At 46.7% G+C, this 27,718-nt stretch overlaps 1 protein-coding gene across 1 annotated transcript; it reads right to left on the reverse strand.

Annotated features, from left to right (window-relative positions):
- Positions 993-3,868, reverse strand: LOC8078199. Its single transcript, XM_002457981.2, has one exon. It carries the CDS (start codon positions 2,873-2,875, stop codon positions 1,565-1,567), a length of 1,311 nt encoding a protein of 436 aa, XP_002458026.2. The 5' UTR covers positions 2,876-3,868; the 3' UTR covers positions 993-1,564.

Genomic DNA, 27,718 nt, shown 5'->3' on the forward strand with positions numbered 1-27,718 from the left:
CATTTCATTGTTATTAGTCGTATTGCACCTATTTTATTAAGTAAAATCAGCCCAAACAAGTGGCATATATGATGCACACACATAGTTCATGTGTTATATATCATGATCACTTTATATTGGTAGTACAATGTGTTCTCGTCCCGTAGCTAGTAGTCATATTCCACTGAATTCTCGAAATTTGTAAAAGTACCAAAATTAGGCCACACAAGAGTATCATGTACAATGCACATGCAATATATGAGGAATGTGCTCTCATTTTCGTAAATTAGGCCAAACAAGTAGCAATATATGATGCCCACATATATAGTGTTTGGTAAATTGTGTTCTCATTTTCGTTGCTATATCGCACTCCACACGTGAGGAATGTGCTCTCTTTTCTCAAAAGTAGCTTGTTTAGTTTACATCATACATCAAACTGGTCCATCACTATGACATCCTCCTTTGCCTTAAGCATGTGAGCACGCCATGACGAATCCATTGACTCTGAATGGGGCCGTAATGCAATCCTTTACCTTAAGCATGTGAGCATGCCATGACAAATCAATTGACTCTGAACGGGGCCGTAACGCAATCCAAATACGCTATTAGTGTCCAAACATGTTTTGCACGAGCATCTTGCCACGAGCATGTTTGCACGAGCAATGTTTTGCGGAAGTATGTTAATTAGCACGAGCATGTTGCCACGAGCATGTTTGCACGAGCAATGTTTTGCGCAAGTATGTTAATGCTACCATGTTTGCACGAGCAATGTTTCACACAAGCATGTTGACAAGCACGTTTGCATGAGAAATTTAATCCAAGTAATAATATTCACAATTGTGTGTCCACTTTAGGATAATTTGGTGTAATATATTTTTGAAAACATATTTAGGCTCAATTAGCATGGTTTGCATGAGATTTGATCCAAGTATTAGATAGTGAGGCCCCACTAGTGATTGACTGCTATGAGAATGTTCTGAACTCTCACCATCCCCGATCCAAGACATTTCATGTACAAACTTATTACGGATGTATTTTGGAGAAATGGCATTACATATTTAGTTTTTTTTGAACCAAGCCCATAACGCTATTAGTAAGTAAAAACAAAAGAAAAAAATGGAGAACGCTCATTCAGATTTAGGCTGCACTCAGGCTTATCGATTCAGATGTCCGGTCCATCATAGCTTCAGGCTTCGACACCGCGAGCGGAGACCAGCAGCGTGGGCACGGCGGCGCGTTGAGCTCCGTGCCTACAGCCCGGCGAGTCGCCGGTCCTCTGCGCCCAGATCCGGCGAGACCCCGCCAGCCCGCAACCCCACCGCATCCGCAACCCCGCCGGAAGCCCTGCCCCCACCGCGTCCGCGGCCTTCCTCAGCGCCCAGATCCGGCGAGACCGCCGCCGCTCGCATCCCCCTCCGCGGTCACCGCCCCGGCCGACCTCGCAGCCCGCAACCCCGCCGGAGGCCCTGCCCCCACCGCGTCCGCGGCAAACTGGGACGCGAGGCCGCCGCCGCCGCCGTCCAGATGCATCCGCGCCCTGCCGGCGGCTGGACTGGAAGTCCGATGAAGGTAACCTCGGCGGGCTCTAGCGCAATGGGAGAGTGCTCAAAGCTGGGTAATCATGGATGCACCACAAAACTGCTGCACGAAGTTTAAATGATTGGCTAGTAATAGCATCATAAGTATCAACACCAGTCCAAAGCTCAAGTAAATCCTCTACAAGAGGCTGTAAAAATACATCGATGTCCTTCCCGGGTGATTTCAGACCTGGAATCAGCAAAGCCATCATAAAGTTTGATTCCTCCATGCACTCCCACGGTGTTAGGTTGTATGGCACAACAAGCACAGGCCACATGCTATATTTTGTGTTCTTTTCTGAAAAAGGATTGAACCCATCAGTAGCTAGGCCAAGTCTAAGGTTTCTTCCATCCTTTGCAAAATCTGGATATTCACGATCAAAATCTTGCCATGCCTCGCCATCAGCTGGGTGGCTCATATTCTTCTCAATGGGTTGCCTCTTTAACTTGTGCCATTGTGCCGCTTCTGATGCTTCTTTGGTCGAAAACATCCGCTTTAGCCTAGGTGCCAATGGAAAATGCCGCAACACTTTTTGTGGAATCTTCTTCCTTTCTGCATCTTTCCATCTCGAGAGACCACAAACCGGGCAATTGTCCTCCTTCTCATATTCCTTTCTGAACAACACACAATTATTGTAGCACAAATGTATTGATTCATACCCAAGACCCAGTTCCTTTAGAATAACCTTTGCTTCATCATATGATTTTGGGAGTGTATTGAATTCTAGGAAAGCTTCAGCCAATAGCTTCATGTGTGCAGAAAAAGCAGAATTACTGATCCTATACAATGATTTCATATGCAAAAGCCTCACCACAAATGAGAATCTTGAAAATTTGGTACATCCAGGATAGAGTTGATGCTTTGCCTCTCTCATGACAATTTTCAAAAATGACTCTTTATCACGAGGTTCTTCAGTACCAACTTCATTTTCTACATCCAGTCTTGCTTGTGTTGCTGCATTCTGTAGGTCTCCTAAAATTCCTTCCAAACGATCACCATAGTTGTCACCCTCTGTCACACCTACCCCATGAGTGGAACCATCATCATCTTCATGTATATCAATATGATGCTCAATAACATTCACATCTAAGCTCTCTCCATGATGAATCCACCGAGTATAAGTAGTTTCCATGCCATACATCAGTAAATGCTTCCTCACAACATCCTGTTTCACGTACTTCTGATTGAGGCATCTGCTACCGGGGCATAGAATTTCAACATTCTCATTGAATTGGCTCTGAATAAAACTCATAAATTCGGCCACACCATTCTTGTGTTCAAGGGAAAATAGTGTGCTATGCACCCAACTTCTATCCATCTAATCAAATATTACAGATAAACTACAATGAGCAAACCGCACCAATTCAATTGCTACATCCAACAAAATAAAAAAAAACAAGAAGAGATATACCTAATCTGTCAGTTCAGGTGAGGCAGATAGGGATCTCTTTGGAGAGGAGGCAGGCACTCAGCTTGAGGATGGGGATGGACAGAGATGGATGGCGCAGCACGTGGTGGGAAGTGGCAACACGGCGGCTGCCTAAACTCACCGTCGGCGGCGTTGTGCGAGTTCGTGCGGGCGGCGGTGTCTGTGCGAGTTCGTGCGGGCGGCGGGGTCTGTGCGAGTTCGTGCAGGCGCCGGTGTGTGGCTGGTAGACCTAAGTCCGTGGATTGAGTTGGGGATAACTTACGCCTATATTCTCAGTCAAAAGCAATGTAGAATTAAACTATCTCACACTTCAAATGTTAGTGCAGGACTGCAGTGGTAAGCCACAAGGGTGCCATGCCGCTGGTCCTGGGTTCGACTCCCACGGATGTTCTTTTTTTGGTTTTTCAGACAAGAACGCACGTACATCCTTTTTTTGTGCTGGGCCACGCCGTGGGCAGCCTGCTAATGCTGGGCCAACTCACTGCTGGGCTCAGGTGCTGCAGAATTTTTCCCCAAGCACACCATATATATTGATAATATTTTTAGTTTTGCCATATGCATTAAATACATGTGTAACAAAATAATCTAACAAATTGTCTTTCTTTTTTTTTAACTTAATTGTCTTTTGATTATGATACCTTTTGCAATTATATTTTCGAATTTTCTTTCCACTAAATGATAGTGGACCTACTCTACATTTTGGGCTAACTATAAAGCATGATGAGTCTAAAATCAGAAACTATGACGATCCTGGTAAAACCGTCACGAAGTAGCGGGCTGGGAATATCCAGTGGGCTCATCCTTGACGGAAAAAAGAATATCGTCACGGATAGTGTTGCTGCTTCCACGTTGTTGACGGTTTGTAAATCCGTCACCAAGAATCCGTCACTGATTAGCAAGTTTCTTGTAGTTTAAATCAAGGCGATGGAGTGGAAGCAAGACAGAGAGAATGCAGATCCAGTCCACACCACCCAACCCGGGGGAGACGAAGGAAGAAGACGCTTGCCTCCCGGAGTCCCAGCCAACCGCATGGTGAGGCGCCACGTTGAAGCAGATCCGGTGCGGGGGAACAGAGAGAAAGTTGTCGGGGGAAGAAAAGCTATCATCGGACACCACACCACAACACCACCTCTGGGCTCTCACGGTAGTGGGTAGAGATGCAATGGAGAAGAAGGGAGAGGAGAGCCAGAGGGGGGGCGCTTATGAAGGCAGTGCATTTATCACCGGAGGTGGGAACATGCGCGGAGGTTTCATCGTTCCTAAGCGAGTCCACGCGAGCCACCCAATGTCGCCCCCCGAATTGCCCGCGAGGAGCAGCGCGTGGCCAAGCCCTAGAAAAACAGAGGGGAAGTCGTTTCCCTAAAGACAGGCTAAGGCCTTGTTTAGTTCCTAAAATTTTTAGATTCTCTGTCACATTAAATCTTATGACACATGCATGAAGCGTTAAATATATATATAAAAAATAAATAACTGTACAATTTGTCTGTAATTTGCGATACAAATCTTTTGAGCCTAGTTAGTCTATGATGGTTAAAAATTATCAAATATAAACGAAAGTGCTACAGTAGCGAAATTCAAAATTTTTCGTGAAGTAAACAAGGCATAAGAGGGAGGAAAAACACCACGGGAGCCAGACTGAGAGACGGCCAGGCGTACTAGGCCCCGTTTGGTAGGGCTCTCACCGGCTCCAGCTTCTCTTACGTATTCACTGTGCATAGGATTTCTTTTTCTCTCCTATCTCCTCTCACAGAACCAGTTGAGCAGGTGAAGCTAAAAAAAACTAGCTTCACCTGCTCCTACTGGTTCTGTGAGAGGAGATAAGAGAAAGAAAAAGAACTCCTGTAAATAATATATAAATAGTGAATACGTTAGCGAAGCTGCACCGGTAAGAGCTCTACCAAACGGGCCTAAATGCGAGCGTTGCAGCTCGGGGACGCAGCCAGGCCGCCGGGCCAGCATACCAAACATGCCCACGTGTCGCCCATGAATGTAAGAATATAGCATATGCATTGGATTGGCTAGAGTACGTAGTTTTTTATTTGGGTATTTTACCGAATTGTATTTATGTGTTGGTGACCTGTAATTTGTCTGGCTCACGGTTTTAATGGAATCCAATTGTTCTCATACATTTTTCAGTTAAATATAATAACATTATCTAAAAAAGTAAACATCTCAATATGGAAAAAGTATATTCTTCCTCCCCCAACATTCACAAAAGTTCGCTTTTCCTCCATCAACTCTAAAACCGAACAAACCACCTTCCTTAATTTTTTAAACCGTGCATTTTATCTTTATGGAGCGGTTTTAAAGGCGATGTTGCTACAGCGAATGGTGGTTTTGTTACCATTACTTTTAGTATATAATTTTTGCTACGAAGGTTTTGTCTTTGTCTTTTTTATTTATTCAATAGAATATTTAAAAAATCATAGTAAATTATAGAAAAAATATAAAATAAAGTGTCCAATCTTATTAGACTCTACATGAGTAGATATACATAGTGAATATATAATATGTTATGTTTTAGTCCAATAAAATAATTATAGAAGCTGCAGCTATGAATTATTTTAATTAATTATAGAAAAGCATAAATCTAAACCTACAACAAAAATTTTGTACTAATACATACCATATTATATGTTCACTATGTAGATATGCTCATATAGAGTCCAACAAAATTAGATTTTCTATTTTATAATTTTTCTTTAATTTACTATGATTTTTCAAAAATTTAACCAAAATAAATAAAAAAGAAAAATACAAAACCTTCATAACAAAAACTTTGTATTAAAGCATACTATATATATGTTTAATGTGTAGATCTACTTATTTGGAGTCTAATAAAATTGGATTTTCTATTTACTATGATTTTTGAAAAATTTAAACGAAATAAATAAAAAAGACAAAACCACTCACTGTAGCAAATCCACCGTTCACTGTAGCAAAACCGCATTCGAAATTACTCTAAGAAAGTAAAATACACGATTTGAAAAGTTGAAAGAGGTGTTTTTCCCGATTTTAGATTTAAGGGAGGAAAGCGAACTACGGTGAAAATTTGAGGAGAAAAAGTAAACTTTTTTTCCAACAACATTACATGCATGATGAGTTGAAGACCTTTCCTAGCTCACAGCCTGGCCCAGACAGAGCCAGGCTCCGCTCATCACCGAGGCCTTGTTTACTTCTAAATTTTTTTGCAAAATAGAAATAGTAGCACTTTCGTTTTTATTTGACAAATATTATCCAATTATGGACTAACTAGGCTTAAAAGATTTGTCTCGTCAATTCCGATTAAACTGTGCAATTAGTTTTTATTTTTATCTATATTTAATACTCCATACATACGTCTAAAGATTCGATGTGACGGAAAATCTGAAAAATTTTACAAAATTTTTGACAACTAAACAAGGCCCGAACCAATCGGGCCCAAAATCGCTGCCCGGGAACGGGAACGGGAACTGGAAGAGACTGTTTTGCGAGCTGGCTCCGTACTTCCCTGCCCATGAGCGCGAGGTGTTCGACATCGTGCACAAACTGTTCAGCGCGAAAAGAATGGCCGCCGCGTTAACCAAGCTGCGCCCGGAGAAGAAGGCATGGTACGTGAGGAGTCGCATTGCTGAAGCTTATGCTCGAAACCTCGACCCCGTCCTGGGTCTCAAGGGCATACAGATCTCTCTGGAGGCTGAGTTGCGCGTTCTGGAGAGGCAGCTCGCCGGTGCCAAGGAAATTGCTGGGATCCTCTCACCTGCTGCCCCAACATCTTCGTCGCATCAGACATGCGCAGCCTGTGCTTCCATGCGCCGGAGCTGCACGCCATGCTGCCCGTTCGCCCAGTTGTTTCCCACGGGCGATCTCTACAACAGAGGGTGCGAGATGTTCGACAACGACGGTGTGGCTCGCCTGGCTGAGATGGTGGGCAGCCTGGACGGTGAGAACCCGCACCAGGTCGGCGTGCCCGATCCCGTCGGCGGCGCGGTGGCCTTGGTGCGTGCTCTCCTCGGCGGGCGCGATGGCAGCGCACCAACCCACGCCAGTGTCCGCAGCGACGCCACCGCGTTCCTGCACTGGATGCTGCGGATGCCGGTGGCACAGGCAGCGCCGCCCAGCCCCATTTCTGCTGCAACGGTGACCCGGGTATCAAGATGTGGTGCCTGCAAGACGCTTCAGACCAAATGCACTGACAGCTGCACGTTCGCGCCGTACTTCCCGGCCGCGAAGGTGGATCAGTTCGTCTTGGTGAGGCAGGTGTTTGACCTGAGCTACATACGCGACATGCTTCAGGGCCGGAACAACAAAGTGCCCCAGGAAAGGATGGAGGAGTGCGTGGCGTCTCTCCTACAGGTTGCTGAGAACCTCAACAAAGCTAACATCAGTGGATGTGTTCCCTCCATAAGCTTGCTGATGCGGAAGCTTCAGGAAGCACACGAGCAACTCACTCCCGCTGATGTGCTGATGAAGAAGGGAGGAGTGGTAGAAAGCACCACGACCTTGCACAAAAGGGAAGACTCGATAGCATCTCCACCTGCAGTGACCAGTGCCGACAATGGCCGCGTTCGCAAAGAAGCATCAACTTCTACTTGTACCAGCTGCGGTAGGGATGGCGTCCCCCACAAGAAGGCTAGGTTAGATTAGTTGGTACCGATAATGACCCGCCTTATAGATACTATCTTTGCTCGTTGGGTTAATGTTGCAACTCAAGTGTGAGACTGTTTAGTTGGTACCGTTAATCACGCGCCTCAGAATTCAGATGGGATCTTTGCTCGTTCAGTTAATGTTGCGATTACGACTCAAAGTGTGAAACTGTTTGTGAGATGCAGATGATACTAGTTGTTGGACACCGTACGTACTTGGTGCATTGGGATGTCAGTTTTGGGCATGTCTATTTGGTGGTTATAACCTGAAATATTGAATGGATTAAATGTGCTTCTTGTCTTCTTGAGCAGAATGATCTTCAGTTTTGAGCAGTTGGGCATTATAGCTTATATATGTAGCATGTACTGCTAAAAAATTTCAGGTTGCCATGGTGCCATGTTAACATTTAACTGCTGTCTAGTTTTGTGAAGTTGCCCCCTTATCGGTGCTTCTTTAACCAAGGCTCTAGTCGTTTGGTCCTTTTTATTGGTTCCCCCCCCCCCCCCCCCCCCCCTAAATATCTATCGGTGTTTCTGCTTCTGATATTTAGAGCTTTATTTACTGGCAATGATCATGTACTACAGACATATAATTCATTTCTATGGTTCCCAAAGTGTTCATGGCCTTTTATCTGAATTAGTCTAGCAGTTTGTGTGATAGCACGTGATTGTTGTGTTGGTCTTTGAATGTTATGCACTAAGATTATACCAAAGCGACGGCGACCTACTGTTTATTAGGTATCACGATGGACTAACAGTCTAACGCACCGATCTAATAATAACAAGTAGCTATATCAGAATTGTCACTGCTGGTTTTGGCAGTCTGATGCAACCCACTACTGCTACTAATTAACCCACTCCTGCAGTGCAGTCTATAAAGTGATATCCGCTTTACTCGAAATTTTATCCGTGAACTTTCAGCAGTATAGACAGAACTTTCAACTGTCTGTTTTCACTGCTGTTAATAGGAAACTTTTGAGCAGCAGCTACCAAGTTACAGGCAGGAAGAGCTGATATTGAAGCGCCATCTTCGTTCTGAGTATCGTTCTTGCATCAAAAAGTGGCGGCGCAGTGCACCAAAGAAGGCATGGACGAGCTGTATGCATGTTTCTTTCTTTGAATGCCACAAGAATTTGTATTTCCTGATGTCATTACCGTAATAGTAGTTGCCCCTACGCTCATTCGATTTTGTGTGTGCTTCTCAGTTCTCACCAAGTTTTGGCAACAGAGTTCGATATTCACTGTTCCGGACTTAATCGGCACCCGACGTTTCTGACGAGAAGAAGATATGGATTTTTGGGCAAGTTTCTGTTCGAATCACGCACGGGCACAAAGAAGAGATATATAGTTCTTGTCGGACACGGACTCCAATCCTGGGCAAATGCGTGTGCACCATATATATTACTTACATAAATATATATATACATGTCTGTTCAATCGATCGATGCGACGCGATACCTCTACCTCAAGTCAAAGTCTTTCCATCCATCTTCGAGACGACGTCCCCTTAATATTCGTCGTCCATGGATGTTGTGTGCGACACGGTGATGGTGGAGGAGATCCCTCCCGCGCCTGCTCCCCAAGTGCCTCCTCCGCCTCGCCGCCACGTCCCGCCGCTACAACGCCCTCGCACGCCGCCCCGACTTCGCCGCCCGCTACTGGCAGCGCACCGGCGTCTTCTTCCAGCCCCTGCAGAAGCCCGTGGAGTTCACTCCGCGCTTCCTGACCAGCCCGCCCGGGGCTGTCGCCGCGCACGAAAATTACATGCCTGGGGCGGACCTGGCCTTCCTGCCCGAGGCCAGCGCGGAGGAGAAGGCCTACCTGCTACACGTCGGCCGTGACCCGTTGCATGGCATCGCCGTCGTGCACTCCGCGGCCGGCCTGCTTCTATGCAGCAGAGGTCACACCCGCAGTGTGCACTACTATATCTGCAACCCCATGACCTGGCAGTGGGTAGCCCTCCCGGAGTTGCCGTTGCCCGTTTGCGACCAACAATGTGGGCTCTTGACGGTGGCCACCGGGGAAGAAGACGCCGCCGCCGCCAAGGGCTTCCAAGTGGTCCTAGTGAACAACCCTGGGGATTGGCTGAAGCCAGGTGGGCAATTGGACCTTCGGGTGTTCACTTCGGACACTGGCCAGTGGGAGACGAGACAGCTCCCAGGACGCCTCATTCCCTCCGCCTCCGAGGATTATTTGTACCTGCCGCCGATACTCGCCCAAAGTGGCAACTCATATTGGATGTCCTACAGTAAAGACCAGGCGATAGCATACAATAACGCTGCCGGCGGCGGTGGTGCTACCGGCTCCATCCGAGTCATCGCGTTGCCTGACGGCCTCGTCCATGGCCGTTGGAACCGTTGCATAGGGGAGCGCCAAGGCGGCGGGCTGCGGTACGTGCAATCCGATCTATGGGTGCTCGAGGTGTGGCATTCATCGTCGTCACAGGACCAAAGTGGCAGGGATTGGACACTGGTGCACAGGATTAGCGTCGAGTTGTTGATGGAACGGAACCCAGGAGCAGCTGCATTTCTACGTGACAAGAACCCCAGCCATTGGAGCTACCACCATGGCAAACCGGTCGGCATCCACCCGGCAGATGACGATGTCATCTTTGTGTCGCTGCCTGGGGCTGTGTTCGCCTACTCCATCGAGCATGGGACAATGAATTTGCAGTGCACAACACACGATTATATTGTTTCACAACTACAGCTGACACATTCCCGTATGGGCACCCACCTTTCCCAGTACAGATTCCAGCAATAAGGAACTCATCGCCAAGAAAAAATACATCGTATGTTGGAACAAAAAGGAAGAGAGATCTATCAGCCATGACCATGGTACCGAACTGGGCCTGACGAATAAAATCAACAGCCCATGGCATTCCTATACATCTGTCTACAAGACTAGAGGCCGGCCGGACAAAGCCCTTGAGAAGATGAGTCATCTGCATAGCCCAAACCACTCACGGGGAAAAAGTGGCCCACGAATGTATAGAAACCCATCTGGAAGATCAAGAGTGATAGAAATACGATAGATGGACGCATTTGAATGAACTAATTTTGTGTTTTGTTCGAGATTTTCTTACATATATTTGATTCGACTACTTCATTTATCTTGAATATACATCCAGCTATTTGTGTTCCAATCTCTGTCTTCACTCTCTCTTTTTTTTTTTTTTGCAAATTACACAAGTACAGCACACACGCACACTCACCCCCTATCAATACACATACACAAACTCTACCCTTAGAGCACCTCCGAATGACTATTCCGGCACATTTCGAGATTAATAAAGTCACTACAGGTGTCTCGCTATCGATGGGACTCCCCTCGCCGCAAGTATTCCTTTAGGGCTTCTTTCGATGTTATATACTTCTCTTTCTCCTCCCATTTCCCTTCGCTTAAATTATTGGAATAATTTTGGAGGGTTTTCTTATAATTTTTAATTTTGATTATGACCTCAGTATGGATCTTTTCCTTACTATTAAAAGAGAATCTACAAGAGAGCCAAGAAATTAAGGATCTTTCTACATCACAACTGGATTATCATAATCTAGATTATATTAATACATAAAATTGTTATAATTTGGACTATGAACTATAAAAATTGAAGTGTTTGAATTTCTAGATTATTATGGTAGGTGGGGTTCAGGGTAGATATCGAGCCAGCTCGGTTCGTCATAGCTCGCCTTATTTAGAATTTGGCTCGACTCAACTCGTTTCACTAACGAGCTAGAGGAGTAGCTCGGCTAGGCTCACTAAATAGCTCGAGCAGCCCGTTTTTGCTCGAGAGCCAGATCTCAAAAACACATTATGGAGAATTTTTTTTCCATGAACAGCAAGCCAACAAACACAAAGTACATATAAATTTAACAAAGGAGAATATAATCCATCCATCGACTGATCCACAATTCGTCAAAGACTCTTAAATTTAAAGGCAAACCATAATAATAATCATACTCATACAATTTAGACTTTAGACATCAACCAAGAATTCACAAAAGAAAGCAAAATAAATGAGTTACAGCTTGATAGGTGGACTCATTTACTGATAGATCGATCAAGTTTGTAGACATCAACGAAGAATTCACGAAAGATCAAGCTTAAAATGCTTTTGGTCCCAAGTTCTCTTCCCATTTATATCATGTTACCTATACGTGAAATCCACATCATTTGAGAAGCATTTCAAGTGTTTGGCTTGTGAATTCTCTAGCTCGTTTGAGCTAACGAGCAGCTCGTGGCTCGAACTGGCTCGTTTTAAATCAAGCTGGCTTGTTATTATAACACTCTGAATTTTGAATTACAAATTTTAGTTAAAATTTGATTTAAATTTGGCTTAGTTTGAATTTTCAGACAATTATTAAATAATTTATAAAAATAAATAAAATTAAATATAAGGTAGAAACATGTTTGAAATGCATCTATGCTGCTGCATATATTTTGTTTGATTTTATTTAATGCTTGTTTGAGTTTGGTTTAAATTTTGAAGCAAGGAATAGAAGCCTATTTTTTTTAATAAAAAGAAAAAGGGTTTCGCTCCCTGGGTCGGCTCCCCTTTCCCCTCGGCCCAGCCGCACCGCGTGGCCCAGCCGCCCCCGCATCCCCCCTCTCTCGCGTAGGCCGCGCAGCCCAGCGCGCGCCCCTGCTCACCCCGCGGCCCGCAGCAGCGCGCCCGCGCCCTCACCCACTGACGGGTGGGCCCTACCCCTCAGGGCCGCCCCGAACCTCCTGTCCGAATCGGACGGGGCAGCCGCCGCCACCTCCGCCTCGGCTTCCGAGCCGCGCGCGCCCTGATGTTCACCGTGCGCTATAAATAGCGCCGCAACTCGTCTGCACGCGCCCCTACGCAACCCTAGCCCCCAAAACCCTAGCCCTGGCCCTAACGCGCCGAGCTTCGCGCCGCCGCCGTCAATCTCGCCATCGCGCCCGTCGCGCCGCTGCTTGAACCGCGAAGGTAAGCCGCACCCCGACTTTGCCTCGTCGTCCCGATCTCGCCCATGCTCTTGGCTCATTTTCCCGTGCGCCAAAGCGCCGTCCCGGCGAGCTCCAGGCCGCGGCAATGGCGCGCCGCCGCGGCCGGCCTTTCCCCTCTCAGCGCCGCCGCGCACGCGCCCCTCCACCGCTCGGTCGCGGTCCACCATGGACCGGCCACGCCCCCCCGGTCCACAGCCACCTCCGTGGACCCGCCAACCGCAGGTCGCCACATGGCCGCTAGATTAGCCACCCGCGCCGCCCCCTGCTGCTTTTGCAGAAAAGCCCCCGTAGGTTTATTAAATTAACCCGTAGTCCGTTGTTGTTATACTTTTATTTAAATCTAGTCCCTAGCTTTTTAAGTTTAGCCCCTGCAGCCGTTAGAATTTGTAGATTTAATCCAAATTGACTTTTTAATTCAGTTTTAATTAATTTAAATACGAAAAATAGTTCTGTTTATTCATAGAATTGCCACCCAACTTGTTTTAGCCATATCTTTTGCGTTTTAACTCCGATTTAGGTGATTCTGGTCGCTATAGTTTCGTATCGACGAGTAGAATATAGTAGTGCAGTTGCTTTCTGCTTTTGAATGCTTTGGTGTACTGTTTCTAATTAAGCTATGTTTGCTTGCATGTATTGCTACTATGTGTGATGATTGTCGCGTATAGCCAACGAGACGCTCGTAAAGGAAGAGGAGCAGGATCCTGCTGTGTTCAAGCAACCCGACTATGATCAAGGCAAGTGCAGACACCGTTTGATCATTTTGAACCTACTCATTAATGTCATTTACTTATCATGCATGTGTCCAATGAATGCAAACCCTAAGAACGTGACTAGCTTTACTTTCTATTCCTTGATCACCTGGGGTTATGTATATGGGTAGATTAGGGTTATATTAGGTATGCTTAGCTGCTCTACTCACCTTATACACATGCTGAAACAACAAATATTCTCTACTCAACTTGATGCTTAAACTGTGCTGAATCTTAGGTCACTACGGTGATAGCGATGTTGGATGCTTACGTGCTTCGTAATGATGGTGGTGACAGGGGGAGCGGGTACTGTTGGTGGTCCGGTTGTCGGGCGTACCCGTCTCTGCTCTTCGTAAAGACTTAGTCATGGAGCAGCCCCCTGGGACATATAGTGCAGCTCCAAGCCATATGGCTCTGGCTTGATTAATTAGCAGGACCTCCACTAGTAGGGTGTTACTTTCCAGGTAGGCGTGAGGAAGTAACTTGGGTAATGGATATTAAGACGTCGGTTGTTCGGTACGCCATGGCTATGGGTATCGACTGTCGAGCGCTCCGGCCAAAACTTGCGTGTGGCATCCTATTAGTTGGACCCTGTGAAAGGTCTCGTAGTGAGACCCTGCCTGCTCACCTTGGTAGTGTTTTGGGGAGTCATGACCCCGGGCAAACGGGAATCACGACTTGGAGTGAACGTGCACACCTCTGTAGAGTGTAAAACTGATATATTAACCGTGCTCACGGTCACGAGTGGCCCAGACTCTCACATGATGAGCAAATTGGATTCACATGATACTTGGAGATGGAACTTGTTGAGGTTGCTACCTCGTGCTTTGGCGGAATGGCTATTCCGTGTTTGGCAGGATTGCTATCTTGTGTACTTAATTGGGGTTAATCCCCGGATTACAATAAATGTTAGGATAGTCAATCAAAAGATGCTAAATACTACTTACACTAATTAAGGGTTGGGGTTTATGCTACTCACAATTAGTGATAGGTTGTTCTAATAATAGAGTTATAATTAAAAGTGATCAACTAAAATGCTACCACAGTCAAACAAAGTCAGCTTTACCTTGTTTTAAGCCTTGCATGTCATTACTTTCCGTCTGTGCTTGCTGAGTTCAACATGAACTCACCCTTGCTATAATCATTAAAGGTTGCTCGGACGATTCAGAGTACAATTGTGACTTTCCTAAGGACTACCCTTGAGTCGCCTGGTTGTTAGGCTCGTGTGATTCTGCCGTCGACCTTCCTGTGGCAAGGTGGTCCTGCTACGTCGGCGTCTTTAGTTTCTCTTTATTTATAGAACAATTTAGTTTATGTTTCCCGTTCGTACTTTGATTTAATGGCTGGTAAGGTACTTTATACTCATTTATGTAATTCGTTTGTACACTGTGTTTTGTACCATTGATGATGTCGATCTATGTGTGTGAATTTAAGATCCTGACGCACATGTGATTTGGCACCCGAATGCTCTTTTACATCTGGGTGTGACAGTTATAAAATGAGTCGAGTATGAGTTGAGCCATTAACAAGCGAGTCAAGTGAGCTAGCGAGTTTCGAGTTTTTCATCTAGGGCTATGTGGGGTGGCCATGGTGTTGGGCAGCTAGCCATCCATGACCAAAAAGTTTAACTAGGGAGCATAGGGAAAAAGTTTGGTGGCTAAAAAAAATTTTTCCAAGAGCCCGTGCCCTAGCTCTTGGCAAAGAACCCTATTTGCCGAGAGCTGAACCATAACTCTCGGCAAAGACCTAGGTTTGCCGAGAGTCTAACGGGGCTCTCGGTAAAGGAAACGGTGTTAGCCCCGTCAGGCTCTTTTCCAAGAGCTCCAGTTAGGCTCTCGGCAAAGAACCCAATATGTCGAGAGTCTTCCTATGCCGAGAGTCTTTCTTCATCGAGAGTCACCGTGGACAAATTTTGAGTTTGCTGAGAGCCCGATAAAAAGCTCTCGGCAAACCTCAAAGCTCTAGGGGCAAATCTAATATTTCCCACAGTGGTGCGTCGAGGTTGAGATCGTGCATGGGCGGCAGGACGACAAAACAATGAGAGGTTACGTCGACACGAAACGTCAGCCTATCCAGTATCACATACACGTACGTATGGTGCAAAATTCACGTAAAGACAAAAGTGTCTTTGAAAGAATTGTGCTAACGTGGTAGCCTATCTTGGCATCCCACGGTTCCATGTTTCATATATATATAGAGTTTAGAAACTTGTGTTACAAGAATGGGGTTTCGGTTGAGATAATTACAACAAACTAAAGATCATATCTTTAGTTGATTACGGTCATTTGCCGTAATCTTTACAGAGTTAGTTGCTATTCTAACACCCTCTCTCAATCAATGCTTGTGTCTTCCACAAGATTTAGATTGCGTTTGAATTCTGCAAACTTTCTCTGAGGCAAGGCCTTTGTAAATCCATCTGCTAACTGATCATGAGTAGATATAAACCGGACTTGCAACTGCTTGCGTGCAACCCTCTCACGCACAAAATGAAAGTCAATTTCAATGTGCTTAGCTCTTGCATGAAATACCGGATTTGCCACCAAGTAAGTTGCTCCTAAATTGTCACACCAGAGTACTGATTTAGCTCTTGAACGGACACCAAGTTCAGTTAGCAAGGATTCAACCCAAATCAACTCTGCCGTAGCATTCGCCATTTATTTATACTCAGCCTCTGTGCTTGATCTAGACACTGTAGGCTGCTTCCTAGCACTCCATGAGATGATGTTGTGTCCTAGGAATACAGCAAATCCACCAGTGGAGCGTCGATCATCACGACATCCTGCCCAATCGGCGTCTGAGAATGCACTTATGTTTGGAGGGTTATCCTTCCAAATCATTAGTCCTGTACCCTCTGTATGTTTTACATACCGCATTATTCTCTTAACTGCAGTCCACTGAGAAGTGGTTGGAGTATGAAGAAATTGACAGACCTTGTTCACTGAGAATGCTAAATCAGGTCGTGTAAGTGTCAAATATTGAAGAGCTCCAACTGCACTTCTATACCTGGTACTGTCTTTAAGGCCGAGAGGTGTACCATCTTCCTTAGATATGTTTTCTGACACCGACAGAGGTGTAGGAGAAGGTTTGCACTTCAACATACCAACCCAAGCCAATATATTTCTAGCATACTGCTTTTGAGACGATAGAAGACCCTCTCTGGTTCGCATGACTTCTATTCCCAGAAAGTAGTGAAGATCACCTAGGTCCTTTAGAGCAAAGTCCTCCTTCAGACCAGCCAGCAAAATATTAACTGCATCCTAAGATGAACTAGTCACAATTATATCATCCACATATATTAACATATAAATTGTGACTCCTCTTCTGGAATAGATAAATAATGAGGTATCTGACTTTGAAGGTACAAACCCAAGATCAACAAGTTTGGAGCTTAACCTTGAATACTAGGCTCTTGGTGCCTGTTTCAATCCATATATTGCTTTCTTAAGTTTACAAACATGAAAGGGAAACCTAGCATCCTCAAAGCGTGGAGGTTGTTTCATATAAACTTCCTCTTCCAGAACACCATGTAAAAACGCATTCTGCACATCTAGTTGCCTCAAACACCAACCATTAGACACTGCTAGAGATAACACCAGTCTGATTGTTGCAATCTTTACTACTGGATTGAATGTATCCTCATAATCTATGCCATACCATTGTTTAAAACCTTTAGCGACCAATCTAGCCTTGTATCGATCGATCTGTCCATGAGCTTTCTTCTTGATTTTATACACCCATTTGCAATCAATAAGATTTTTACCTCTTGCTGCTGGAACTAACTCCCAAGTATTGTTCCTGACTAAAGCATCATGTTCTTCCTTCATCGCCTTTCTCCACCTTGGTTGATCTAGCGCCTCAGTGACTGAACTTGGTTCTTCTGTAGAACAAATGTTGGCATACCTGATCGTACCGTCAGTGTACACCTTAGGCTTCGTTATACCGCTTTGAAGCCTAGTATGTGGCCGACTCGGCACTGAAATCTACGAAGCATCAGATCCTGCGGATCCCGTCGGCTCAGAAAACCTCGATGAGACAACCTGCGATGGGGCAGCTCGCCGTGCTGTGATGTAGATGCGATCGGCAGCTCGCCGTGCGATGTAGATGCGGCCTCCCCACGCGGCGAGCCGGGAGACGCGCCTGCATCTTCAGACTGATCTGACGGTGGATCAGCCTCGACGCTAGCGCCTGGATCCGCTGTGACACCCAGATCGGTTCCCTCCTGTATGTCTTCAGCCTGAAATTCATCATCATCACTCAAAGGCAAAGGATTAGCGCCGTTAGGTACATTGCAGTTTACATCCCCGAGAGAAGTAGGAGCAAAGCTATCAGGGAGAAGAAGAATTTCACTACGCAGCCGTGCTCCTGCATTGGGATGCATTGATGCAAAAGGGAAGACATTTTCATCGAAAATGACATCACGAGAGATGTACACTCGACCTGACTTAGAGTCTAAGCACTTAAAACCTTTATGAAGTGTACTGTATCCGAGGAAAACACATTGAAGGGAGCGAAAGGACAATTTTCGGGTATTATATGGTCGAAGATTTGGCCAGCACGCACACACAAAAACTCTAAGAGATTCATAATCTGGTGTGGTTTTAAGAAGGCGACTCATAGGGGTGTGATAGACGATGACTTTGGTGGGAAGAATATTGATAAGATCTGTTGCTGTGAGAAAAGCTTCATCCCAGAATTTTAATGGCATGGATGCATTTGCAAGCAAGGAAAGACCAACATCGACTATGTGCCTATGCTTGCGTTCAGCTGCCCCATTTTGTTGATGAGCATGTGGACAGGAAACTCTATGAGAAATTCCTAACTGCTGGAAGAAGGAGTTGAGCTTCTCATACTCTCCACCCCAATCAGTTTGCATGGATATGATTTTCCTATCAAATTTCCTTTCAACAAGGCTTTGAAAATTTTTGAACACTTGAAACACATCGCACTTATTTTTAAGAAGATAAATCCACGTGTACCTACTGTAGTCATCGATGAAGCTAACATAGTAGGTGAAATTTCGAACAGAACTAGGTGCGGGACCCCACACATCAGAGTGAATCAATTCAAGAGGAGCACGACTTTTATTATTTGACTTGGAATATGGAAGTTGATGACTCTTGGCTCGTTGACAAGAGTCACATACAGACTCGACATCTAGACTCACTGATACGGGAAGACAATTTCCCTTGATAACCTTCTCGACAATAGGAAAAGAGGCATGACCAAGACGACTGTGCCATCTCCAGGTAGATGGTCTACTGACTCCACACACTTGCCTACGACCTTGTGCTCTCATACCTTGCGACCTCAAAGGATAAAGACCGCCTTCACTTCTACCTTGATGCAGAACTTTCTTTGTGGCTCGATCCTTAATAAGAAAGAAATTTGGATGAAATTCGATGAAAGCATCATTGTCAGAAGTTAAGCGATGAACAGATACTAGACTGTTGCTAGCACTAGGAACATGGAGGATATTTTTCAGATGTAAATCTTTTCTCGGGGTATGTAAAACTGAATGACCAACATTGCTAATCACCATACCTGATCCATTGGCAGTGTGAACCTGATCGGACCCATGGTACCTGTCGCGGACCGTCATCTTCTCGAGCTTAGCAGTGATGTGATCTGTGGCACCACTATCCGCGTACCAGTTCGTATCGACTCCGTAGCCGGTCGATGCTGCGCCAGCTGTCTTCACGTCAGGCTGATAATCTTCCTCGAAGCGGTACCAACAGTCGAAGGCCTCATGGCCCTTCTTCTTGCAGATCTGGCATGTTGGCTTTGTGCCTTGATTGCCTCCTTGATGGCCTCCCTTGTTGTTTGGTGGCGGAGTGCGACCACCATTGCGACCACCACGAATGCGACCACGGAAGCCGCCACGGCCACGGGCGACTGCATTTGCTGATGAGTTGTACCCGGAGTTCTGCATATCTTGAAGCATCTGAAGTCTTGAATCATACGCCAGGATTTGGCCATAGAGATCACTCAAGGTAACAGGATCTATTTTGGCCATGACCGACTGGACCAGCGCGTTGTAGTCGAGATCCAATCCAGCAAGGATAAAGGTGATCAACTCTTCATCTGAGACAGGTCTGCCTGCAGCTGCTAGCTCATCTCCAAGGGCTTTCATCTTGGCGAAGTAGGCAATAGCCATGAGACTGCCCTTCCTACAGTTTGCCATCTGCATGCGCAGGTTCGTGATCCTTGCGTGCGACTGCGCCGAGAACATGTTCTCCAGCGTCGCCCAGACTGCCGTAGAGGTGGTCAGAGTAGCCACTTGCGCCAGAACTTCCTTGGACAGGGAGTTGTTGATGTAGGAGAGAAGTTGCTGATCTTTTGTCAGCCACTTTTCATACTCGGGGTTGATGATGACGATCTTCTTGTCGTCCTTCTCCGTCTCCACGAACTTGGCTGGCTACGGCATTGTGCCGTCGAGCACTCCTTCATACTGCGGCGCCGCCCGAACGCCAGGGATCACTTGCGCCTTCCATAGAAGGTAGTTATCTCGGGTGAGCTTCTCATAAATCTAAGAGTTGCGGAAGGGGTTTAGATCGGAGTTGGCAGCAGATGAGGAGGCCATTGCTAGACGTGTTTGTGGAAGAGTTAGGCTCTGGATACCATGAAAGAATTGTGCTAACATGGTAGCCTATCTTGGCATCCCACGGTTCCATGTTTCATATATATATAGAGTTTACAAACTTGTGTTACAAGAATGGGGTTTCGGTTGAGATAATTACAACAAACTAAAGATCATATCTACTCTAACCGAAACCACCTAGAACCTGGACATAGCCAAGTTGATTACGGTCATTTGCCGTATCTTTACAGAGTTAGTTGCTATTCTAACAGTCTTTTCAGTTGCCAAATGCAGGGGAAGATATATTAGAAAAGAGAGGAAATGCACAAAATGGCATGCAATCAAGTGTCAAATATTTTAAGACCTATTTTTGCGAAGTACCTATTACAAATGGCAAAACTGCAAAACACAGAGTGTTTAGAGTCCTAAACATCCAAATTTCCCACTAATATCATCCCTAATTGGTAAATCACTAAAAGGGGTATGTTGAGGATGAAAGGATCAAGATGCCCAAGAGGGGGGGGGGTGAATTGGGCTTCTCTAAAAATTTAAGTAACCTATATGCTCCAATTCAACCCCTTGTGCCTAGTGTGACCTAGAGAGCTACCAAATAAAAGTTTTGTAACCTAGTTCCAATCCTATTCTAGCATGGCAATTCTAAGAATGTAAAAACACAAAGTAAATGCTAGAATGTAAAGGAGTAGTGGAAGAAAGTGCTCGGCGATGTTTTGCCGAGGTATCGGAGAGTCGCCACTCTCCACTAGTCCTCGTTGGAGCACCCGCGCAAGGGTCTTGCTCCCCCTTGGTCCGCGCAAGGACCAAGTGCTCTCTATGGGCTGATTCTTCGACACTCCGTCGTGGTGAATCGCCCAAAACCGCTCACAAGCTTGACATGAGCCACCCACAAGAACTCCGGGCGGTCTTCGTGCCTCCAATCACCACTGAACCGTCTAGATGATGGCGATCACCAAGAGTAACAAGCAAAGGACTCTCACTTGACCCAAACAAGGCTCTAGAGAGTGGTGGATGCACACTTGACTCTTGGAATTCACTAGAGAAGGATTCTCTCAAGAAATCACTCAAATCTCAATCCTCTCTAGGCTCTTGCTACTCTCTTGCTCCACAACAAGTTTCTCAGATGTTCAAATGGGCAAGAGACCTTTCATGGACGAAGTGGAGGAGTATAAATACACCCCACGAAGTCCAAAGGTCAACCAACCGTTTTCCACTGAAAACGGGGTCACCGGACGCTCTTTATGTTGCACCGGACGCTCTGCACCGAGCGTCCGGTGCCCCATAACAGCTAACTGTACCTGCGTTTGACAGGTCACTGGACGCTAACTCTTAGCGTCCGGTGGCACCGTCCGGTGCTCCGAGGAGTTTTACATACTCCCTGAGTATGGGACCGGACGCTACCCGGTGCGTCCGGTGCTAGCGTCCGGTGCTCAGGGGAAGATTACATCCTCCCTGGGTGTGGGACCAGACGTTGCCCGGTGAGTCCGGTGCCAGCGTCCGGTGCTTAACCCTAAGCACCACACTGTTCCAACGGCTAAGGACCTCACCGGACGCACTCACAGAGCGTCCGGTGCAGCGTCCGGTGCCCCCTTGGGCACCCTAACTTCGTCGAAACGCGATCTCTCCAAAACAAAGTTGGTTCCTCTCGATCTAAGGACTATCTCTGAGCCGCCTAGTGCTAGGTTTACTAAGTGTGCACCACACCTAAACCTAAAGCCTTGCCTAAGTCAAGCTACTAGATCAAAGCCCCTCTTAATAGTACGGTCAAAGGAAAACAAAGTCCTAAACTACTCTAAGTGCCCTTCTTCACCACATGGCACTTAGACCTAGTCTAGTCTTGACGATGTCCATCCATCCTTTGAAAACCGAAACGATTTCCACTATTAAGTAGGCATTTACATCCCTGTCCATCGGGTACCTATTACCATGACCTTACCTATAACTTTGCCTCTGCAAAACACACGTTAGTCATAGTAATCAACACTGTCATTAATCACCGAAATCACTAGGGGCCTAGATGCTCTTTCAATCTCCCCCTTTTTGGTGATTGATGACAATAACCTCGAGTATGAAAGAGTTGAGGTTTTCAAATGACTTGGTTTCAATAAGCATGATACAATAAGAACAAAGAGATTAGGCATGCTTATATAAACCAAGTCTAACATCTGCATCCAAATATGTGAGTGAAGCACAACAGGATATAAACACAAGGCTCATAAGTACATCAGAGTAAAACGCGGAAGCAAAGGTAATATGAGCCAAAAAACATGACAAAAAGATATCACAATTTTAACACAAGTCAAGTCTCACAACCATAGTATATCTCACACAAATGCAATGCATAAAGATAAATGTGATGCATGATGGAGTAGCACACAAAAGAGTATATCACAAGAATAAAAACCCTCTCTAGCTCCCAAAACCCTCTCTAGCTCTCTAGCTCTCTAGCTCCCCCTAACTCTCATTCTCACAACTCTCTCCCCCTTTGGCATCAAGCGCCAAAAACCTAAGAAGACGGAGGCGGAGGTGGAGTAGTGAAGTCCCTCGGCACGGCCTCAAAACGAGCTGCATCATCTGAACCATCGACCATCGAGGCGGAGGAGGTGGAGTGACCCTCTGAAGCTGCACGTGCTGGCGAAATGGTCTGGGTCTGCTCTGGAGGCGCTGAAGCTGTCACTGGTTGTGCGGGCTGCTCGAGTCCTGCTAACGAAGCTAGCACGGACTCGGTCGCTGTAGCTGATGTCTCTAGCACGGTGGAAGACGGTGCAAGCTGCTCGGACGAGGCTATTGATGACGACAGACGCTCGGTAGTGGTGACTGGAATCGTAAAAGCTGCAGGAGCCTGCAGGGGTGGAGGCGTAGGTTCACCAGTCAGAGCACTGTAAGAGAAGCTGAGGTGCGGGTTTGTCGACGAGTCCAATACAAGCTGTGACGCTGTCGCTGACTGAGGCGTGAATCCAGAGCGGAGAGGCGTGAACTGAGGTACCTACTCAAAGCCAGAGGAGATAGCACCTTGGGAGACCTGGTGCTGAGGCGTCGAAAACGGCTGACTCTGAGCGGGGAGCTGTAGAGGCCGCTGAGACTGACTCTGGGGAACTAGAGTGGACGGCCTGACAGACGATGTGCCTGGAAGCTAAATCTGTGGAAGCTAAATCCCTGAGGCGGCCATAAGAGCGGCCATCATCGCTGTCTGCTGAGCCTGAAAAGCTAAGAACTGCCGCTGAAGCTCATCCTGACGAGCCTGAATTGCTGCATTGATCGCAGCCTGATCCCTGTCCCTCCTGGCCTGCTCCTCAGCTGCTCTGCGCTGGTCAGCTCTCATCCCCTCTAGTATAGCTAGCAGTGCAGGGTCCGTAGCACTCGAGGAACCTCCTGCCTCATGGTCGTGCGCCCTAGGGGGGAGGTCTGACACTCGAGGACGATAATCATCGTCCGAGCTGTCTGAAGCAAAGTCAAACTCTCCCTTAGCCTCTGCATCTACAATAGCCCCAATGGCTATGTCCTGCTGCTCCTCGGTCTTTGGTACTGCTCCTGAACTGCGAGTGCCCCTAGGATAAGGTGGGGGCACCGGGCCACGTGGTGCACGAGGAGGTGGTGTAGCTCTGAGGTCGTGGTGTGCTCTCAACATCTGCCTGGGGTCGTAGTGAGGGAAGACCGTGTCGGAGTCAGTCAGCTCTCTTTGCAGGTGAGCTGGAAGGGGTACTGGCCTAGCACGAAGAATAAGCATGGTGATCCAATGTGCATATGGCAACTGACGCCGTCCCCTGAAGCTCTCTGAGATAGTGTCCTCGATCTCTGAGACTATCAGATCCCACAAGTCAAACGGAGTCTGAGAGATGAGGTGAGCTACAAGCCACTACTGAATCCGAGTGAAGCCATCTCTGTAGCCTGTCCTAGGGAGGAGTGTCTTCCTCAACACAAAGTCGAGGATCCTGGCTGGGCGAGTCAAGTCTCCCACTGTCCAGCTGGAGCCCTCTCCAAAAGGCGGACGGAAACAAGGAGCCACAAAGTCAACCGGTGGTATCTCACCACCATGAGGACGTCGAGGGGGCTCGAAGTTCCTATAGCACAGCTGGTGAATCCTGGTGAAGTAAGCTCTCAAGCCAAGTACCTCTCTGGCCCTCTGTGCTGTGACCCTGTAGTCTGAGCCTGCCAGTGCGTAGTAGATATAGCTGTGAACTGGGGACACCCACACTGACGCGTAGAACTCTCGAACCCACTGCTCACAGTAAGTACCAAGGAGAGCTAGTAACTCTGGGAGGCCGTGGAGGTAAGTGAAGTACTATCGGATGTCTGCCCCAACCACGTTCCCTAGTATCTCAAGGTCTATCACTCTGTGCTCCCTGAACTGAGACTGTGAACAAACCAGTGCCTCATAGATGTCCTCCTGGACTACTGTGTAGAACCTGGCACCGGCTCGGGGATCCCTGGCAGCTGGAAACCAAGTGGGAAAAGGAACGAACCGCAACTACTAGATCTCCCTAGCTGACACAAGAGTGAGGTCCCTGTGTATCCTGACCGGTCCCTGACGAGGAGCTGGAGTGCCTCTAGCTGGTGTAGCACGAGCAGCGGAGGTAGACTGGCCCTGCATACCAGTCCGAGGAGTGGCCTGAGTATGAGTGCGAGTCGACCTCCTGAGAGGCTGCTCCTGCTCCTGTGCCTCTGCTGGACCCTCTGCCTGTGTCTCTGCCTCTGTCTCTGTGTCTGGGTCCTCCTGAGCTGGATCTCTGACATTGATCCTAACACGCTGTCCCCCTATCATGATAGTGCCTCGAGGTGATCCATGACGAGCCTCGGCCTCAAGAACTGCACGCCTCTGACGTGGCCTGAAATCGGCCCCTATCCTCAAAGCACCTGACTGTCCACCCCTCTCAGCTGCCTCTACTGCTGCTGCAACTGCCTCTGCCACCTCTGCATCTCTGTCGCTGGCCTTGCACTTCTTGGTGGCCAACTTCTTGCCCTTGCCCTTCTCTGCCGCTGACAGGCGACGGGGAGGATCACGTCCACCATCACCTCCTAGGGAACCTCCAGCGCTGGCTGCCGGACCACTGACGTTCTTGCAACGAGCCATCGCAAGAACAACTGTCTGAACTAACTGCCGGCAACTGACCAACTGCCACGGGAGATCAACGTGCTACAAGAGATAGAATAGATAGGGCATACATAAGAGACCATAAAAGCTAGAGGTGAGAAAACCCTATAGATCGCAAGAATAGATAAGGAACGGGCGCGAACGGCTTACGATTGGGCGACGAGATGTGTTCCGGATAAAGTATTACGATCGGAAACTGCCGGTGAATGCGAATCAAAAACCTTTTTCTTATCCGTTGAGACATAAACTCGAACATCTTGAGGGCAGAAAGCCGAGAACTCACCCAAACCCTTGAATCCTTGCGAGATTGAATCCACACGAGAAGATGAGGCAGAGGGAGAGATCAGGGACGGATGTGGCGCGAGGGAAGAAGAAATCCGCCAGAGTTTGGAGAGAAACAAGGCCGGCGGCGGTTTTGGCGACCTCGGCTAGGGCTCAGGCGCGGGCGCTTCGCGAGGAAGTAAGAAAGAACTGCCCGAGCCAGATCCGGGGCGCGGGTTATATTCGCCTGAATCGGGGTTACCGGACGCTCTTAATGTGGCACCGGACGCGTCTGGTGACCACCGGACCCATGCGCAGAGAGGTTTGCAATTTGGCATATCACCGGACGATGGCCACCGGACGCTGGCTTTAGCGTCCGATGCCCTAGGGCATGCCAGGAGAGCACCGGACGCACCTCACCGGACGCTGCAGGGACACTGTTCCTGCGTCCGGTGAGTGCAATCTGGCTCACTCACCGCACCGGACGCTCCGAGACAGCGTCCGGTGCATCGTCCGGTGCCTCTCTGAGTCCTTTTTCAACTTAGCACTGCGTCCGACTTTGACCCAACCAAGTTCCATCTTCAAAGACACACAAATAAACACCAAATGGAATTGGTATGAGTGACTTCTCTCAAACCCTCAAATTTTCACAAATATTTAGCCATAGGCTTAGTAGTTTTTATGAAAATAATTCGAGAAATCACCAAGGAGCATCATATGGCCATAAAGCTAGGGGTTTAAAACATAATGAGCTTTGAATGCTCCCCCTATCTATGGTCGAACACAGCGGATGCTCAAAGAATAACCGAAAAGAAATGGTCAACTAGCAAGCATGCATATGATACGAGGTGAAATGCAATACTTGAAAGTAAACTAATGCTTGTCAATTTTGATCCAAGGTTAAGCTTTTTCACACACACAAGGGGGTTATCTTAACCACGTTAGACAAGCCCTACACACAAAGCTTGTTCAAATTTTAGTTTTAGTATGCATGATATGCAAAGCAAAAGCTATTTACATGTATCAACACACAACTTTATCTTTTAGTGAAGTTAGAGAGATCAAGCACATTAAGTTTGTTTCTCAACATACAAAACCTAGCTTCATCTAGGGGTTTTGTGAAGATATCCGCCAATTGATTTTCCGTTCCCACATTCTCTAGAGATATGTCACCTTTGTTGACGGTCCTTAAGTATCAAATTTAATTATCAAATAAACAAAGAAAAGGATCCAAATGAAATCAACATCTAGACTTAGGGTTTTATCTGACAGAATTCCATGAGTTTTGGTGTTTGTCTATTTCTGCGGGGGGTTATCAGGAAATACGGAAGAAAGACCCACACGTCGGGATGACATAGAGATATTAACGTGCCGCGCAATTATCTTACATCTAGAAGACTCCAGAAGCCACGAGACCGAAGCGGAGGCGAAACGGGGCCAGAGGCAGGGCGCCCGCCCTCCTGCCCTGGGCGCCCGCCCCCTCTGGGAGTCCAATCAGGACTGTGCTTCGTGGGAGATCTCCACCGACCTAAAGGATGAATCTAAACCATACAATCTATATCGGTTTGATCCAATGGCCCATATTCACTTGAAGGGACTATAAAACCAGACCCCCTGGCCCCTGGAGGAGAGAGCCTCTCAACCCTAATTCATTGTTCTTCAAGGGAGAAGAAGCCTCTGATCAAGATTAGAGCCACCACATCAATTAGATATCTAGATTAGCATAGCTACATAGGATTAGAACTAGAAGGAGTCAATCTTCGATTGGTTTCCGGATCTGTCAAGAGGATTCTTGGTAATTCTCTAATTGTGCTTCTAATTGTTCTTCTAATTATCTTTGTTCTTCAATATTATGAATATGACTTTGTTCTACTTCAATATATTGCTTATGACTTTGCTCTACTTGCTTATATTCAAGATTATATTGTTCTTAGTTTATCATAGTTATGTACTTGGCTTAGTTAGATTTGATCTATATACATGCTTAGGATCGTATAGCGTTTACCCATCGGATCCATGGGTAAATGATAGATATTGTGTAGGCGTGGTGCTTATACCGTATTTATCTGCGATTGTACCCAATATGCCAGATCGTGGGGTAGTTCGTAATAGTGACAGCTTCATTGATTCTTATATAGTCCCCCTCTCGTGTATTGGGCTGGCAGAGCAACATTATTACAGGGGAGTGATTGCTATGTTTCTCATATTCCTTGCTAATATCACTATGCATGGGCGTAGTCTTGTCTCGCAATGATTGCTAAGTATGCTTGCACTAACTATGATAATGCTAGACTATATAGTTAAGAATAACTTAGGGAATATTCTTGTAGTTCGTTCTAATACCATGCTAATGACTTTCTAGAGTATCTAATTGAGGTGCTTATCATATTTATTATGTGGCTAGATCAGATTAGTTATCCTTGTCACTATTATTATTTC

This window comes from Sorghum bicolor, chromosome 3 (assembly GCF_000003195.3).
Source record: "Sorghum bicolor cultivar BTx623 chromosome 3, Sorghum_bicolor_NCBIv3, whole genome shotgun sequence".
Classification (NCBI taxonomy): Eukaryota; Viridiplantae; Streptophyta; class Magnoliopsida; order Poales; family Poaceae; genus Sorghum; species Sorghum bicolor.